Genomic DNA, 19,073 nt, shown 5'->3' with positions numbered 1-19,073 from the left:
TATATATAGAGAGAGAGAGAGAGAAAGGGAATAGAATTCCTGGATGCAAAGATCCTGGTTTGGAGCAAGTACTCTTTAGTGGAACCCCCCCCCCCCAGCAGACATTTAAAACCAAAGGAACATGCAGCAAAATCAAATGTGGAAATATAGTCTGTTAGCCCTTTAAAGTGAATCCCAAAAATGTCCCTTTAAAAGTTTGTTTGCAGAGTCTCCCTCTTCCTCCAGCGTAGGAAAAACAGCATGTTTTGTTAGTTTAAAAGGGTTTACTTACAAACTCTCAAAGTCAGATTTGTGTGCTTCAGAATTTATGTGCACAGGCAGTAAAACTTGGCTTAGTTACAAAGTGGTGAAAGTCCCTAAATTATTGATATATAGAAAATCGAGAGTGGCTTGTGAGAGCCATGTGGTCTTGAGGCATCTGATCAAGGCCGGTATTTTTAAATGAGCTTAAAGATATATTTGCAAATGTTTGTATGTTTCATGCCAGGCAGAAACCAGCTGGCTAAATACTTTGGCAGTTGTTTATCTTCCTGCTCTCCTGAACAAGGGCCCCCCTGATTTATAGCAGTAGCAGGAGACAAGTTTCTCAAAGTTGTAAAAGGGAATTACAGGTTGGGAGCAAAGGTTACACTGACGCTACATATTCACAATCAAGCTGCAAAAACACTAATTAAGAGTTGGTAAATAGTAAGATTTATTGTTTAACAGAAAATAATACCATGTGCCTCCCATCAGACCCTAGCCATATTTTCCTAAGGTTTAAGTTATACTGAGAGAGTTAAAGGGCAATAAATTTTGGGAAGAGCTAATGGGGAAAGCAGCTGGCTGGGAAAAGGGGGGTGTAAACTGAAGAGGCTTCTTTTGAAGCTGTTTTTTTACTGAGTTCCTTTTTACTTTGCAAAGGCCTTTTCTTCTAAAAAGCTATCTATGTTATGTATGAGATTTGTTGGTTTAATGTAATTAGGCAAAGGATTTAGAAAGTAAGAAATGTTAGATTCTTATTTCATTGATGGTGTGTGAGAATGTCAACCCAAGATCTCTGTTTAGATAGAATTTAATACCATTAGCCATTTGTTTTGGAATGCAGGGGCAACAGGGGCAAAAGGTGATCTGGTAATTAAGGTGCCTTGTCGAGGCAAATGTAAGATATATGGCTACTTGTCTGCCATTTATGGATAGAAGGAAATATAGCTCTTTGTCTCCCATAAAAGGTAATAGGAAATGGGTGTATCTTTTATGATTGGTTCTAGCAAACAGCCGATAGGAATTTCAACCAGGCTAATTGGACAGAGGCAGCCAAAGGAGGAGCAAGGGGGCTGGGCTGAGGAAATATAAGTGCTGGCCATCAGGGCTGGAAGGGGGCAGAGCTTTGGTAACCATATACCACTGTGCCTATCATTTATTTGTCTGGCAAATGAATTATTATTTTAATTTCTCTATTGCTGCGTTGAATATTTCATTCCAGCTAAGCGTTAACCTCAAGCAGGGTGCTACAGTCTGAGGCAGCAGCTCAACTCCTCACATGCCAGATCCACACGTAGACTGGAGAACAAAGGCTTACCTAGTTCTTCCCAAGGTGAGGAAAGTGGCCTGGCAGGACAGGTTACACTATTGTATTAACCTCTTCATGCATTAATTAGACGTAAGCATGTTGGTTACAGTATATGAGACTGGTTGTCTCATAAAGGTAAAGGTAAAGGGACCCCTGACCATTAGGTCCAGTTGTGGCTGACTCTGGGGTTGCGGCACTCATCTCGCTTTATTGGCCGAGGGAGCCGCCGTACAGCTGTGGCCAGCATTATTAAGCCGCTTCTGGAGAACCAGAGCAGCGCACGGAAGCGCCGTTTACCTTCCCACCGGAGCAGTACCTATTTATCTACTTGCACTTTGACATGCTTTCGAACTGCTAGGTTGGCAGGAGCAGGGACCGAGCAACGGGAGCTCACCCCGTCGCGGGGATTCGAACCGCCGACCATCTGATCGGCAAGTCCTAGGCTCTGTGGTTTAACCCACAGCGCCACCCGCGTCCCATACCCCTCATACTCATACCCCTTAACTAATGTTTAAGTCCCTGGAGAATGTGTGCAGCTCTCAGTGAAACCAGTATGAAATGGTTTATTTTTGGGAAACAAATCTTTGTTCAGATATGAGACTCACTGGGGTGGTCCTCAGCAAGCCAATCTCTTTCAGCTGGATCTGCCTTGCTGGGCTGCCCTGGGAATGAAATGCTGCAATGAGCTCTATGATGGAAGGGTAGGAAACAAATGTAGCTACTGCAATACATAAAACGGCTTTCTAATGGCTAAAATTTAAAATGGAGCATCTATTAACCTTAGCCACACTCCTCACAGTCGGCACCAGGAAGGAAAATAAATGGCCAGAAATATGTTACCTGTGGTTTATATAAAAGCTAGCCATAATAATAATAATAATAATTTATTATTTATACCCCTTCCTGTCTGGCTGGGTTTCCCCAGCCACTCTGTGCAGCTTCCAACAAAACACTAAAATACAATAACCTATTAAACATTAAAAGCTTCCCTAAACAGCGCTGCCTTCAGATGTCTTCTAAAAGATTGGTAGTTATTTTTCTCTTTGACATCTAAGTGGGAGGGCGTTCCACAGGGCAGGCGCCACTACCGAGAAGGCCCTCTGCCTGGTTCCCTGTAACTTGGCTTCTCACAGTGAGGGAACCGCCAGAAGGCCCTTGGCGCTGGACCTCAGTGTCCGGGCAGAATGATGGAGGTGGAGATGCTCCTTCAGGTATACTGGACCGAGGCCGTTTAGGGCTTTAAAGATCAGCACCAACACTTGGAATTGTGCTCAGAAACATACTGGGAGCCAGTGTAGGTCTTTCAGGACCGGTTTTATATGGTCTTGGCGGCCACTCCCAGTCACCAGTCTAGCTGCCGCGTTCTGGATTAGTTGTAGTTTCCGGGTCACCTTCAAAGGTAGCCCCACATAGAGCACATTGCAGTAGTCCAAGCAAGAGATAACTAGAGCATGCACCACTCTGGCGAGGCAGTCCGCAGGCAGATAGGGTCTCAGCCTGCGTACCAGATGGAGCTGGTGAACAGCTGCCCTGGACACGGATTTGACCTGTGCCTCCATGGACAGCTGTGAGTCCAAAATGACTCCCAGGCTGCGCACCTGGTCCTTCAGGGGCACAGTTACCCCATTCAGGACCAGGGAGTCCTCCACACCCACCTGTCTCCTGTCCCCCCAAAACAGTACTTTTGTCTTGTCAGGATTCAACCTCAATCTGTTAGCCGCCATCCATCCTCCAACCAGGGGAATTTTGCTTCCCGCACTGGTTGGAGTCACTGCCACCTTAAAATAAAGCAGCATCTGTGGTTGTTTAATATATATTTTTAAAAAATAAATACTGTAATTGAATCTGGATGCCCTACTTCTAAGTCAGTTACTAGCTTGATTCCAACCTTCCCCCTTTACTGGCCTTTATTGACACATGAGGAAACAATGGTTTTCTTTATTGTTGGTTTGGCTTCTCTTCTGAACAAGGAACTGGGACTGTCCTTGTGGTTTTAGTCTATAATACTGGCTTAGAGACTGAGAAGTAACTGCACTCTACTGAGCATCTTAGATCCTTCTGCAACCTTTGATACCAAGTCTGTGAAACTTTGGCAAGTGCTTGTGGAATCGGTCTGGAATGGACCTGTTCATTTGGGGGAGATAAAGGAGGTGGGCGGTAGGAATAAGTAGCCATTCATCATTTGCCCCCCATTCCTGTTCAATGTGATATGCAATATCACATTTTGTCACTGATGATATATGGCTCTACACCTCCAATTTTCATCCAACTGAAATCCAGCAGTCTTGGAAGAGTTCTGGATGCAGGCAAGCCAATGGAAGATGGGGCTCACACAAAACTTAATGAATGTTGCTTGTAAAATATGTGACCTAAGGAAAAACAGAGACTCCCACATATTATTATTTTGCATTTTGTATGTGTTTGGTTGTGGATTGTTCCAAGTATCTGGCAGATAAGCAACTCAGGCAGCAGTCTTTTATACATTTTCCTGGAATAAATCCCACTGAAGTCAATCTAACATTTGAGCAGGCATGTTTAAAGATTCCACTGTTGGTATGCAATCCTATGCACACTTACCTGGAAAGAAGCTCCACTGAACATACTGGGATGTCCTTCTGAGTAAATGTGCACAAGGTTGCACTGCATGTTAACAAAAACAAAACAAACAAAACTAGATTTAAAATATTTTATTTTACATTTGTAATTTCATTTGTTTGGTTGAATGTTATTTGCATTGGATATTTTGGATGCAAGATGTGTTTGATTGTTCATGCTTCAATTTACACAAAATACATGAATATGTAAAGCTACAAACCTATGCAAAATAGTTCTTCACTCCACAATAATTATTGCATCAAAATAAGCCCAGATGCACACCTGGCTAGGGGTACTTTCCTTGACGAAAACTGCCGGAAGTGAAACACATTCCCTTCATCACACAAAACACAATCATTATTTATTTATTTTTTTAAAAAACCAAACCAAGGAAGGAGTAAGGATTATCTCAGTGTTTGTATTATTTATTGACTGAAGATTTTCTTGCTCTCCAGGTGCATAACAGTTTCTCTTTCTAGAACAAAATTTCCTTCTAGGCTTATGAAAGGGATTCAGGTACTCAAAACAGTCACAAAAAATGAACAATATGAACAGTACAACCCTCACACCATGTTACCTTTCTAATAGCAGTAGCATCTGAGATGGAAACACACACAGCCAAGCATAGTGGACAAGAAAGGTGTACATTGAGAACACCTTTCGCTTTACATTAATACTGTACTGGATCAGTAGGTATAGCTATAATAGTCCTGCTATATAAGGCCAAAGATCCTCCTAGGTAAAGGTAAAGGGACCCCTGACCATTAGGTCCAGTCGTGGCTGACTCTGGGGTTGCAGCGCTCATCTTGCTTTATTGGCCAAGGGAGCCGGCGTACAGCTTCCGGGTCATGTGGCCAGCATGACTAAGCCGCTTCTGGTGAACCAGAGCAGCGCACGGAAACACCGTTTACCTTCCCGCCTGAGAGGTACCCATTTATCTACTTGCACTTTGACATGCTTTCGAACTGCTAGGTTGGTAGGAGCAGGGACTGAACAATGGGAGCTCACCCCGTCACGGGGATTTGAACTGCCGACCTTCTGATCGGCAAGCCCAGGCTCCGTGGCTTAACCCACAGCGCCACCCCATATTATTTTGCTTCTAGCTGGGATATGAAGTTCAGTTTTGTAATAAGCCTTTGTTACACTTCAGGAACACCTTTCATTTTCTGTTCTTCTTTTACATTTTTCTAAGTTGTTCTGTATTGTAATTATTTTTTAAAAAATTTAAATTCACAAATTGAATTCCATTAAGATAACCCCTACTAGGCGGCTACTGGAGGGTCTTTTCAGTGGTGATGCCCCAGTTTTATTTACTACCCTGGTGGGGAAAGCACCTACACACTTCTCCTTTCACTGCTAGGCAAAGTCTTAAGAAAATCCCTCTCTTCCCCACCAGGCCTTTTATAATCTTATATAACTCTACTGAAAGCACACTATGCCATTTTTAGATGATGCTGTTTTTGGGTGTTGGTGAATGATTTGGTTTCCCGTCGTTTTATGTTTTCTATTGTATTTCTTCATTCTATAAGCTCCCATGGGATCTCCTCTCTCTCTGTTTGGGCACAAATCATTATACCTAATGAATGGATTAATTAGATTTTTTTGCCACTTTCCCACCATGCTCCTCAAAGCAGCTTACAACAAATCCATAAATTTAGTTATCACAGTGAGTAACATGCTGTTGTTTAATCGTTTAGTTGTGTCCGACTCTTCGTCACCCCATGGACCAGTGCACGCCATGCAATCCTGTCTTCCACTGCCTCCCACAGTTTCGTCAACTTCATGTTGGTAGTTTCGAGAACACTGTCCAACCATCTCGCCCTCTGCCGTCCCCTTCTTCTGCCCTCCATCTTTCCCAACATCAGGGTCTTTTCCGGGAGTCTTCTTTTCTCATGAGGTGGCCAAAGTATTGGAGTCTCAGCTTCAGGATCCGTCCTTCCAGTGAGCACTCAGGGCTCCTCTCCTTAAGAATGGAGAGGTTTGATCTTCTTGCAGTCCATGGGACTCTCAAGAGTCTCCTCCAGCACCATAATTTAAAAGCATCAATTCTTTGGCGATCAGCCTTCCTTATGGTCCAGCTCTCACTTCCATACATCACTACTGGGAAAACCATGGCTTTAACTATACGGACCTTTGTTGGCAAGGTGATGTCTCTGCTTTTTAAGATGCTGTCTAGGTTTGCCATCGCCTTTCTCCCAAGGAGCAGGCGTCTTTTAATTTCGTGACTGCTGTCACCATCTGCAGTGATCATGGAGCCCAAGAAAGTAAAATCTCTCACTGCCTCCATTTCTTCCCCTTCTATTTGCCAGGAGGTGATGGGCCCAGCGGCCATGATCTTCGTTTTTTTGATGTTGAGCTTCAGACCATATTTTGCGCTCTCCTCTTTCACCCTCATTAAAAGGTTCTTTAATTCCTCCTCACTTTCTGCCATCAAGGTTGTGTCATCTGCATATCTGAGGTTCTTGATATTTCTTCCGGCGATCTTAATTCCGGCTTGGGATTCATCCAGCCCAGCCTTTCGCATGATGAATTCTGCATATAAGTTAAATAAGCAGGGAGACAATATACAGCCTTGCCGTACTCCTTTCCCAATTTTGAACCAATGAGTTGTTCCATATCCAGTTCTAACTGTAGCTTCTTGTCCCACAAAGAGATTTCTCAGGAGACAGATGAGGTGATCAGGCACTCCCATTTCTTTAAGAACTTGCCATAGTTTTGCACAGTCAATGAAGCAGAAGTAGGTGTTTTTCTGGAATTCTCTGGCTTTCTCCATAATCCAGCGTATGTTTCCAATTTGATTCCTCTGCCCCTTCGAAATCCAGCTTGCACTTCTGGGAGTTCTCAGTCCACATACTGCTTAAGCCTGCCTTGTAGAATTTTGAGCATAACCTTGCTAGCGTGAGAAATGAGCGCAATTGTGAGGTACCCCGTGCTTTTTTCCCCGGGGGGGAGGGGGGGACACAGGTGCATGCATACCCCTAAACATTTTGTGACTCTAAGTTTGGCCTCATTGAGGGGCAGTATTTCAATATGAGCAGAAAAATGAGAGTACCCTTAAATATTTTTGTAAGGGGGAAAAAAAAGCACTGCCAATACCCTTTTAAAATGCTTTGGGGATGGTGGTTATTGGGTTGTTTTTATTTTTATTAAGTATTTTGTGTTGTTATGTTGTAACCGCCCAGAGACCTGCGGGTAGAGGGTGGTCTAATAATAATAATAATAATAATAATAATAATAATAATAATAATAATAAACTGCCAATCGCCTCCACCACCTGCCCCGCCGGCCCGCCTCTCTCCCTCAACACCTTCTGCAGGGCCAAAGGCCACGCCCCCTCGCCATTATGGCCACGCCCCCTCGCCCCCTGCGCTTCCTCCCTGGCGGCAGCGCTGCGCGGTGACGTCACGCGCTCGAACGTAAGCCCTCTCATCGGGGCTGCAGCGACGACGACGACAACAACAAGGAAGTGATTGAGCGAGGAGAACCGCCGCCGCCGACGCCGCCGAAGCCGACAGTCGCCGCAACCCCCCGCAGCTGACGGAGCCGCCTTTCCCGCCGCCGCCATCATGAACAGCAAAGGCAAGCGGCTGCCCCCGACCCCTCCCGCTCCTCCCCCCGCAACCCCGCCCAAGTCTCCTCAGCGCGCTGCGAGGCGCGGCTCCTTTAAGGCTGGCGCCGCAGTCCCGTTATCTGCGGGCCTAGCCCGTAACTGGCGGCAGTCCTGACCAATGGGAAGCCTCGGAAAGGCCTGTGTGTGTGTGGGGAGGGGCGAAGGGGTGGGGGAAGGGCGGATGTTAGGTTGCTATGACGCAACCCTCCTGGCCAGAAAGTTAACCCTGTGGCTGCCGCGTGGGGGGGGGTAAAGGTGGTGTTGGTGGGGGGGGGGGAGGCGGTTCGTGGGCAGAAAGAGCCCTCCGTTCCTACTTCGAGATCTGCGCTGCGGGGACCCGGGGAGGAGTCACGTGGCCCCTTGGCAGCTCGCAGGCGCAGTGCTGCGGGGGCACCCGGGCTCCCCCGGACCGGATCTCCCTTCCATCAGGCCCGCGTGAAAAGCTTCGGAACTGTAGCCCTGGAAGCCAGAGGTGAAGGGAGGAGGGGAGAGATTGGATGCCGAGGTTTGGGGGAGGTGGGTCGCGTGGAGATGGGGAAGCCCCCGTGGGAATTAGGTGGTTGGGGGGGGGGGAGAGAAAGCGATCTTCCCTTTTTTGCACAGCGGATCTGGACTGCAAGGAGAAGGTGCTGGGTGTTTGCGTGTCGTCTGTTGCTGCCTGTAAACACGTACCCAAGGTCCCAAGCACCCAATCGCATCCTGGTGTTCCAGGATTATTATCCAGCATAGCTCAGTGGCGTAGCATGGAGGGTGCAGGGGGGGCCGGCCGCACCGGGCACAACATCTGGGGGTTAGGGTTAGGGGGTGCAAATCCACGGGTGGTTGTTGTTGTTGTTTAGTCGTGTCCGACTCTTCGTGACCCCATGGACCAGAGAACGCCAGGCACTCCTGTCCTCCACTGCCCCCCGCAGCTTGGTCAGACTCATGCTGGTAACCTCGAAAACACTATCCAACCATCTCGTCCTCTGTCGCCCCCTTCTCCTTGTGCCCTCCATCTTTCCCAACATCAGGGTCTTCTCCAGGGAGTCTTCTCTTCTCATGAGGTGGCCAAAGTACTGGAGCCTCAGCTTCACGATCTGTCCTTCCAGTGAGCACTCAGGGCTGATTTCCTTCAGAATGGAGAGGTTTGATCTTCTTGCAGTCCATGGGACTCTCAAGAGTCTCCTCCAGCACCATAATTCAAAAGCATCAATTCTTCGGCGATCAGCCTTCCTTATGGTCCAGCTCTCACTTCCATACATCACTACTGGGAAAACCATAGCTTTAACTATACGGACCTTTGTTGGCAAGGTGATGTCTCTACTTCTCAAGATGCTGTCTAGGCCTGCGCAAATTACATGCCTTGCCCCGGGTGCTGACAACCCACGCTACGCCACTGGCATAGCTGCCCCTCTCTGGTTCCGTATTCAGTTCCTAATGTTAGCTTTGATTTCCCTCCCTCCAAACAGGCACAACTATATTAAAATGCACGTGAACGTTTGTTGATAAGTGTTTTTCATAGAATCGTAGAGATCGAAAGGGAGCACAGGGGTCATCAGTCCAACCCTCTGCATTGCAGGACAACACTGGGGCTCAAACCCACGACCCTGAGATTGAGAATCTCATACTCCATCCACTGAGCTATCGGGGTGCATGGACTGGTAAACGTTTCTCCGCTCCATCACTGCTTTCTCAAAACGCAGTTATGGGCCCAATAGGATCACCACTAACCAGGCAGGTGGTTTGTGATGCTGTTCTTGTCCCTGGTAAATGTCTGGGTCATAAGGTGAGGTAGGGCAGTGAATTGAGGAAGGCCGGAAAAGTTAACAGGAAAAAATTGTACCAGATCCTTAGGAAGAAGCTGGCAGGGGGAGGTAGCAGACGAGGCTGCAACTATTGTCTGATTAAGACTGGACAGGAATAAACTGACCATTAAGACTAATCACAAGATTTGAGTGTCTCCTGCTGAGACGGACACTACAGTGGTACCTCAGGTTAAGTACTTAATTCATTCCGGAGGTCTGTTCTTAACCTGAAGCATCACTTTAGCTAATGGGGCCACCTGCTGCCGCTGTGCCGCCGGAGCAAAATTTCTGTTCTCATCCCGAAGCAAAGTTCTTAACCCGAGATACTATTTCTGGGTTAGCAGAGTCTGTAACTTGAAGCGTATGTAACCTGAAGCGTATGTAACCCAAGGTACCACTGTAATCCCATTTTTTGTTCCATAGTGAATATCGCCCTGCATTTTTGCTTTGCTACTCTCTACCTGTATGACAGGTGTAATGCCAATAAAACGTATTTTACTTGACTTGACAAGCAAATTCTGGCCAGTCAGTGCATTTGGAATTAAGCCCAAGTTCAGTGTGTTGCTCACTGTAAAGTGAGTACATTTACATGCAGACTACATGGAATGGACTATGTGGTACATCATGTAGTCCAAGCTGTGACCTAAATGGGTATTTTGACCTGTATTTCAACACACCCCACCTGCAATAGTACCTGTTCAGCCTGTTTTTGGGGAAATCTCCAAGCAAGTGAAATCAATACTATTTAATTAATTCATTCATATACCATTTTTTTTGTCAAGGTGGCCTACAGTTTTATATACAGTGGTACCTCGGGTTACATATGCTTCAGGTTACATACGCTTCAGGTTACAGACTCCATTAACCCAGAAATAGTACCTTGGGTTAAGAACTTTGCTTCAGGATGAGAACAGAAATCATGCTCCAGCAGCGCGGCAGCAGCAGGAGGCCCCATTAGCTAAAGTGGTGCTTCAGGTTAAGAACAGTTTCAGGTTAAGAATGGACCTCTGGAACGAATTAAGTACTTAACCCGAGGTACCACTGTTTGTATATGTATATATATGTGTGTGTGTGTGTGTGTGTATGAATGACAAAACCAGAATAATATTGGGTCATTGCTGGTCTCTCAGAAGCTGATGATATGAGCGCCGGGTCCTGGGATTTTCTCTTTGTGCCCTTTCATCTTGTTCTTGTGCAGCCTGGGAGCTGAAGCATTAAGAAAAGCTTGGGGGAAGCCAGCATGAGTGCCCTCTATGTGTTGCTGGGCTCCAGCTCCCATTGTCCCTGGCCCCTGGTAATGCTGGTTGGGGATGATGGGAGGAATTGCCACAACATCTGGAGAACATCATGTTGACTACTTCTGGTATAGATCAGCTTGACTCTTTTCAATTTTCAGAACAATCTGATTGCTTGAGCATTCTGGCCCACACCAATGCTATCCAGTTTCTATAGATACCTACAAAGTTTTAAGTATAAATAGGGACCGCTTACCAGCGGGAAGGTAAACGGCGTTTCCGTGTGCGGCTCTGGCTCGCCAGAGCAGTGATGTCACGCTGGCCACGTGACCCGGAAGTGTCTCCGGACAGCGCTGGCCCCTGGCCTCTTAAGTGAGATGGGCGCACAACCCCAGAGTCTGTCAAGACTGGCCCGTACGGGCAGGGGTACCTTTACCTTTACCTTAACCCCTTGTAGTTGAAATTCTGCATAATGCTTACCTAGTAGATATTTGTAACAAGTTGAATGGCCTAACTTTATGACGAGGTGTAAAAAGCAGGCCAGCTGTGGAAAGAAATATGGGTTGGGGGGACTGTACCAAATGGGCAAAGTAATCTCATTGGAGGAGATACTTGATTAGACTACCAATGATGGATTTCAGTGTTTCACTGTTAAATCAGTTTAATAGATGAAAATGGGTTTGGTGTCTGTGGGAAGAATGATTAAGCAGTCCTTCTCTTGCTAACTTCTGAAAGATACTTAAGGTCCCCGTGAGATGGCACCATCAATTTTTTTAAAAAACCAATGATTGACTACTTTTGGTCTTAAGCCTGGTAGGAGAGCTGAATGACATCAGCTGAGCCCTCCTTCATTCATCCCTCATTTTCTAGGTAGCTTCCTGCAGATGTAATTTTCTAGGAGATGTTTTGTTGTCTTTAGACCTTCTGCTGTATAGGTATCTCTCTTCTTTCAGATCTGTTTTCTTTCTTTCAGATAAGGCTTCCAGAAGAGAGTGTTTCCCTGACCTCACATGCTTCCTGTTCTTTTGCAGCAAGAACCATTGTGCTAACATTGATTAACTTTTCCTCTTAGGTCAATATCCTACACAGCCTTCCTACGCGGTTCAACCTCTTGGTAATCCATCAGTCTTCCCACAGACTATACAGCTTCCTCAGGCTCCACCTTACACCGAGGCCCCTCCAGCTTACTCTGAAGTACGTACCTTGTTCTCCTTTTATAAGAATGTAGGCCTGCTGAATCAGACCAAAGGCATTTCCCCACAGAAGTGGAGTACCTGATTGTGCTGGACTACAGTTCCCATAATCCTTGACCATTGGCTATGCTGGTGGAGATGATGGGAGTTGAGAGTCCATCTGCATCTTTACCAGCTGAGTCCCAAGCTGCCTCAGAAGGGTGGTGGGATTGGGTGATTGGCAGATAGCTGTGAAACAATCACCCAATCCCACCACCCTTCTGAGTAATACCCCTCCCCACCTTTTCACTATATAGAAGGGTCTGGTGACTTCTGTTTCAGTGTATCTGAAGAAGTGTGCATGCACACGAAAGCTCATACCAAGAACTAACTTAGTTGGTCTTTAAGGTGCTACTGGAAGGAATTTTTTAATTTTGTTTTGACTATGGCAGACCAACACGGCTACCTATCTGTAACCCCACTCTTGGGTTTATCATTTATGTATCAAGGACCGCAAGAGGACCGAGAGATGTGAAGAGACCTTCTCACAGGCTGGTCCAACATCTTGCATCTCTCTTCTCTTGGGGACTTATTTACTTATTTGGGGATAAGCATCTTTTGGAAATCTTTTATGGCTAGCTATTAGCTGCCAGGGTTAAGGTAGCAATGATGGTGGATTTTAGATGAACTGTTATACCAGCTTTTAATTTCATCATAGCTGAATGTATTTGTTTGTGTGTTTGTGTGTTTACCTACTTTTATTCAGGATGGGCTAGGGCCAATCTTTGTATTTAACATTTTACTGAGTAACTCAAGCAAAGAAGACAGGTCTTCACCCTGAGCTTGCAGTCAAAATTTAAACTGTGGAGATGATGGAGGGTTTTAGAAGCAAGAGGCTGCTATCGCTGATAGTGCTGCTTACACTCTTTACCTCTTAAAACAGGCACCAGGCATCAACATTCAATGCTGGCTACTACTGCCAGTTGTTCAGATATTAATTGATGGCTCCTTCTGTTTTGATGGAGTAGCTCTGTTCCAAAATGGGAAGAGGAGGTGGGCAGGTCAGTTGGTGGCAGAGTAATTTCTAGGCATGTTTGCTTACAGTCTTGGGCTTGATCCCCAAATTTAGAAGAGTGGCCTCCATGGCTGAGAAGGAGTTTTGCCTTAAATCAGGCATCACCAGCCTGCGGCCCTCCTGATGTTTTGGCCTACAACTCCCATGATCCCTATCTAACAGGACCAGTGGTCAGGGATGATGGGAATTGTAGTCCAAAACATCTGGAGGGCCGAAGGTTGAGGATGCCTGCCTTAAATTCTAGGGAGCTGCTGTGATTCAGTGTGTCCCATGGATTTATGTTTTTCCCTACATGTTATTGTTGAGCTTTTTTTAGGGGAGGGTTGGCCAAAGTTGTTGAGCATTTTTTTTGGGGGGGGGAGGGTTGACCAAAGGCATTACCTGAGAAGACACACCTGCGATCTACCTGTTGGACATGCCATGATGGATAAGCACCAGGTGCTACAAACAAACAGGCCGAGACTGTCAGCCTTACATCTCTTGCTTGCGAGTTTGCCAGTAGCACCTGGCTGTCTCCTGCTGGAAATAAAATGCTGCGGGCTTAATGGTCTGTTTTAGCAAGTCATTTTGTATGTTCTTAAATTCATAAAGTGCATTTCTGTTGTCAGTGGCAATAAGCCACTTTTTTCTAAGTTTGATGTGTTGAGGTGTAAGGTTTCTGATTAAGGGGCCTTGGAATAAGAAACCTTTTCTGTTCTCTCTCTCTCTCTCTCTCTCTCTCTCTCTCTCTCTCTCCCTGCAGCTCTACCGCCCAAGTTTTGTGCACCCCGGAGCTGCCACTGTACCCACCATGTCTGCAGCTTATCCTGGTGCCTCTCTGTATCTTCCTATGGCTCAATCCATGGCTATGGGTCCAATGGGCTCTTCAGTTCCCCTGGCATTTTACCCGGTGGGCCCTGTCTATCCTCCTGGGTCCACTGTTCTCGTTGAAGGGGGCTTCGATGCGGGAGCACGGTTTGCAGCTGGTGCCCCTGCAAATATTCCTGTAAGTAGGGGGCGAAGTAGAGTGATTGCATCTTTCTTGTTTTTAAAATAGGAAAGGGGAAATGGGGGGGTGCTTAAAAATTATGTCAGGGATTGCTGGAGAACCTGGTATGCAAACTAAGCAGTATCAAAGCAAATACAGTGGTGCCTCGCAAGACAAAATTAATTCGTTCCGCAAGTTTTTTCTTCTTGCGAGTTTTTCGTCTTGCGAAGCACGGTTTCCCATAGGAATGCATTGAAAATCAATCAATGCGTTCCTATGGAGACCGTCCGGGGACAGAGGGGAAGACCTGTTTAAAGCAAGGGGCGGCGGGGAGAAGATTGCTTTCCCCGTTGCCTGCCCCGCAATCTCCAGGGACAGAGGGGAACGGCTTCTCCCCGTTGCCGCGCCTTGGTTCAAAAGGGGTCCGGGGACAGCGGGGAAGACGCGCTGCACTTCCCCGCTATCCCCGGAGCTTGCGGAGCAAGCTTCGTTTTGCGAAGCAAGCCCATAGGGAGATGCGTCTTGCGAAGTGGCTAAGAAAACGAAAAACTCCTTCGTCTAGCGAGTTTTTCGTCTTCCAAGGCGTTCGTCTTGCGGGGCACCACTGTACCTGTAGTGGTAACGCAGCAGAGGAATCGGCAGCGTTTCTTTATTGAAATAATGAACAGCTCTGCAGGGATTATAAGGTCTTTCAGCCATAAGCTTCACTCTGGGTGTAAATTGTGGTAGACAAGCCATGAGATCAGCCAGAGAAAACACCAAACTACCTGATTTTCCTGAGCTTCTCTAAAGTTTAGTGAGAACATAAGGTAAAGGTAAAGGGACCCCTGACCATTAGGTCCAGTCGTGGCTGAATCGGGTTGTGGCGCTCATCTCGCTTTATTGGCCAAGGAAGCTGGCATACAGCTTCCGGGTCGTGTGGCCAGCATGACTAAGCCGCTTCTGGCGAACCAGAGCAGCGCACGGAAACGCCGTTTACTTCCCCCCCGGAGCGATACCTATTTATCTACATGCACTTTGACGTGCTTTCGAACTGCTAGGTGGGCAGGAGCAGGGACTGAGCAACAGGAGCTCACCCCGTCACGGGGATTCGAACCGCCGACCTTCTGATCGGCAAGTCCTAGGCTCTTTGGTTTAACCCCCAGCGCCACCCGCGTCCCTTAGTGAGAACATAATTTCCTTCAGTTCCGGTTTGTGCACTGAACCTACCGCAAGGATGCTTTGCCCTCTGTGGGTAGGCTGCTATCTTTGGGAGGGGAATATCTCCTCCTTCCGAGGGGATACCCCCTTTTCCTCTGGAAAGCCCAGCTTTGCAGAAGTTAGGTTTTGCAAAACCATCGGGGAGAGGCGAAGGCCGTAGGCTGGATCTTTGGGAGGCTTGTTGGCTTCAGGGCAGTCCATGGAGCTCTTCTGCTCTGTGCAGCTCTCCTGCTGCCTTGCCTTTCTAGGCCATGCCTTTTTTAAAAAAATGTATGGAAATAAATCTGCGCTGCATTTTGTCTGCCAATGCACAGCATGTTGCCGTTCGTTTTTCGCAACTGACTGCTGCTGGCTGCAGAAACAGCCGAGATGGATGGGCAAGCATATAGTCCCACCACAGGTACCGCTGTGTGGTCTGCAATTGTAAATCACTGCTGGTATGTAGAGGCAGGGACAACTTGCTCAGCGAATGACAGAATCCCAGGCTCAGTCCATGACATCTCAGCTAAAAGGGTCTTTTGAGAAGGGCTGGGAAGGCGTCTCTGCCCCAGACCTGGGTGGAGTTCTGCCAGTTGACAGTTCCTAGCTCTGAGCTAGATGGATCAACAGTCTTGCTTGGTTGAGGGCAACTTTATAGGGTCATTTGTGCAGAACAGTCTGCATCATTCACTGTTATTAAGCATTAGTAAAGTTAAAGGGATTCCTGACCATTAGGTCCAGTCGTGGCCGACTCTGGGGTTGCGGCGCTCATCTTGCTTTATTGGCCAAGAGAGCCGGCGTACAGCTTCCGGGTCATGTGGCTAGCATGACTAAGCCTCTTCTGGCGAACCAGAACAGCACACGGAAACGGCGTTTACCTTCCCGCCGGAGCGGTACCTATTTATCTACTAGCACTTTGTGCTTTCGAACTGCTAGGTTAGCAGGAGCTGGGACCGAGCAACGGGAGCTCACCCTGTCGTGGGGATTCGAACCACCGACCTTCTGATTGGCAAGTCCTAGGCTCTGTGGTTTAATCCACAGCGCCACCCGCATTACATTGCTGTAATACTGCCTTTTTAGCACGCAGCCCACAGACTGGATGTGGTTTGGATGCCATGTTGCCCAGCCTCCCAAATTCTTGTTTAAACCCTGGTTTTTGGAGCCCTGCTTGGCAGCCCATGGACAGTCTGGGGGCTGCTTGCTTGTTGCACCTTCTATATGCTTTCCCACCCCCCGTTAACAGGTTGCTGTTTTTCTCTTCCAGCCCCCGCCTCCCGGCTGCCCCCCAAACGCGGCCCAGCTGGCTGTCATGCAGGGCGCCAACGTTCTAGTGACGCAACGGAAGGGCAACTTCTACATGGGAGGCTCTGATGGCGGCTACACCATCTAGTGAAAGAAGGGGGGGGCTACATTGGTGTAAAGGAACGACATCACATACTGTCAGCACTTCTCACAATGTAACCGCTTTAGTCGTATTAACCTGGAGTTGCAGTTTAGACACATGATGATGCGGGGTGTCTTCCTGGTGCCCTGTCCCTTCAGGCACTTTTTTCTTTTTAAAAATTAAAAAAAAGCAAACTTTAAATACAAAAACCATGCAATGGTAGGAGTGCCTCTCTCAAACTTTGGGGGTTAAATTCTGAAATGAACGCGAGCTGAGCTGCCCCACAGATTTCCCTTTTAATTCCACTGGAGAGTGCTTTCACTGCAGCACTCTCTCTCTCTCTCTCTTTCGGCTTTTATTAATCAACTATATATAAAACCAGGGGGTGGGGTGGGGGTGGTGAGAAAGGGACGGGAGGGGGGAGAAACGGAAGTCTGGAAGAAAGCCTAGCTTCCAAGTATCATATAAAGCTTGCAGATTATGCCTGTTGCCAATGAATAGGATTAAGATAATGCATCCTCTTTCCTCTTCCATAGAATCAGTGGTGCTGGGGAGAAAGGTGGCCGGATATAATTCTTTTGGGAGGGAGGGCATCGATGGCAGATGCCTGTTCGAGAAGCAGGACTGGTGGGCTAAGTTCTCAATTTCGGAACCCTCCAGCCAGTTCCTTCTCTTCACTTTCGCTCTCTGTTCCTTTGCTAGGAAGGTATGCAGCTAGAGTGTTGGCCCGAGATGTTCTTTTTCTACATTCTTAAGTGATCTTGGACTCCTTTGCACATTAAGATTCTAACTCAAGCCATGTTTTGGTGCCAGAAACACAACATTTCATTAAATGCTTCCTGTACTTTTCAAAATAAAAATGGAAATGAGAGCTGAAAATGAAACAATTTTTTTTAAGGGAAAAAAAGCAACCCGGTGTATTGATAACAAAACTACGGAATGTTATTCAGGCTAGAGAGACGAGAAGGTCTGTTGGATGTCAATCAGCATGCAAAGGTGCTGGCTTCGATGGGTTGGTTTTTTGTTTTGTTTTAGATTCAAACTTTACAAAGTGGCTTGGGTACAATGAAGTCTTATTAGAGTTAAGAAGAATATTTCAGGGATCCTCAATCTTTTTTGTTGTTGTTTGCTTTTGTTTTTATGAATTAAAAAAATTATCAGATTTGGTGAATATATTTTATCTTAATTTTCTGTGTGTTGTATGTGTCATGGTCAACCATACAGCTGACTGTTAATGAAAGGTTGGGATTCTAGGTCTCTCTGTAAACACTGTGGTGCACTTAACTTGTGGACTTTTTATACTAAAAACAAGTAGAATAAAGGCTATTTTGAAAATTTGAATAAAGTGACAAAGTTGAATTTAGCCTCTTAAATTCCTGTCCATCATAACACCATAACATTTAAAATCTGTTTTGCCTTTATGTGTTTCTCTGTGCATTGTAACTGGTCAGCGTGAAACACCGTTTGGTTATTCAACTTTTAGCGTCAAACAACATGGAATGTGAAATGTGTCTTTAGGAAGCCCATCAGTTGTTTTTAAAATTGGTGGGGGAGTCCTTAGGACTGCAGCAGCATGCAGAGGGGAGATTTAACCCTCTTCTTCTGCATTGTGGTCCTGACCTCTCTCAAACAACTATTATCCCCAACCATATGGTGAGAATGGTTTTTGTCAGAACTGCGGTGGGGAGAGTAACACATACTCTGATCTCAATGATCTGTTCCCTTGCGTGATTGATTTAAAAATACTGACAGGCTTCCTAACAATGCATGTAGCAAAGCAGTGGGGAACCTGAGCCGCTGCAGGTGATGTTAGTTGGCAACTCTCATCTTCCTTGACCGTTGCTTAGGTTGCCTGGGGCCTAGGGGAGGCAAAGGTACCCCACTCTTGACTTAGCATTACATTCAGTTTGGCGTTAAGACTCTTAATTCTGAACACATTTACATAGACAAGACAGATTTCATCCCCAAAACTTTCAAATTAAGTTGCGTTTAAGACTGCATATCACCCACCATTGCTTTTATGGAAGGCTGGTTTGCTACATACGATGTTGGGCTGCCGTTCAAAATGGCACCGCCACATCAGATTCTTCCCTTTTCCGTAGTGTGTGGCAACATTTACCTCCAAACTGGTCTGGTCAAACGCTTTTTTCCGTATAAAATTTCGAAAGGAACTTGCAGAATTTGAGAAAATAGTTTAAAAAGCAAACAGCCGGTTTAGAACATACAAATACAGAAATGCAAAACCCCAAAAGCAATGAGTCACTAGCAGTGTGTGCATTTCCTTGCTGATGCCAGATCAGTGCCATTGGGGATGCCAGGCTGCTGGTCATGTGTTGCAGAGCGAAGGGAGAGAACTTCTGTGGGGCTTCTGTTTTCACCTGTTGCTGAACACTTACATTCTCAAGATACAATCTTAATACCGTAACACAGATTTCTTAAAGAGTGAAGCAGAAAAATGCATCAATTGCCACAGGAACCTTGATGTCAACATTTCAGAATGCGGGGGGGGGGGGGGGGAGG

General features: G+C 46.4%; 1 protein-coding gene and 1 long non-coding RNA gene across 2 annotated transcripts; one reads left to right on the top strand and one right to left on the bottom strand.

The window, feature by feature from the left end:
- Positions 1 to 4,551: 4,551 nt before the first annotated feature.
- Positions 4,552 to 5,862, bottom strand: LOC307210822. The gene is made up of 2 exons (XR_013836155.1): positions 5,222 to 5,862; positions 4,552 to 4,879 (listed from the first exon to the last, which is right to left on the bottom strand). It is a non-coding gene; the product is annotated as an uncharacterized lncRNA (long non-coding RNA).
- Positions 5,863 to 7,553: 1,691 nt separating this feature from the next.
- DAZAP2 (DAZ associated protein 2) lies at positions 7,554 to 16,762 on the top strand. The gene is made up of 4 exons (XM_079966946.1): positions 7,554 to 7,726; positions 11,849 to 11,970; positions 13,766 to 14,008; positions 16,434 to 16,762. The coding sequence occupies exons 1-4, from the start codon at positions 7,714 to 7,716 to the stop codon at positions 16,557 to 16,559; spliced, it is 504 nt and encodes a 167-aa protein (XP_079823072.1). The 5' UTR covers positions 7,554 to 7,713; the 3' UTR covers positions 16,560 to 16,762.
- The last annotated feature ends 2,311 nt before the right edge of the window (positions 16,763 to 19,073 follow it).

Source organism: Podarcis cretensis (genome assembly GCF_951804945.1).
Source record: "Podarcis cretensis genome assembly, chromosome: 2".
Lineage (NCBI taxonomy): Eukaryota > Metazoa > Chordata > Lepidosauria > Squamata > Lacertidae > Podarcis > Podarcis cretensis.
This window is presented reverse-complemented; position numbering and strand designations above follow the sequence as displayed.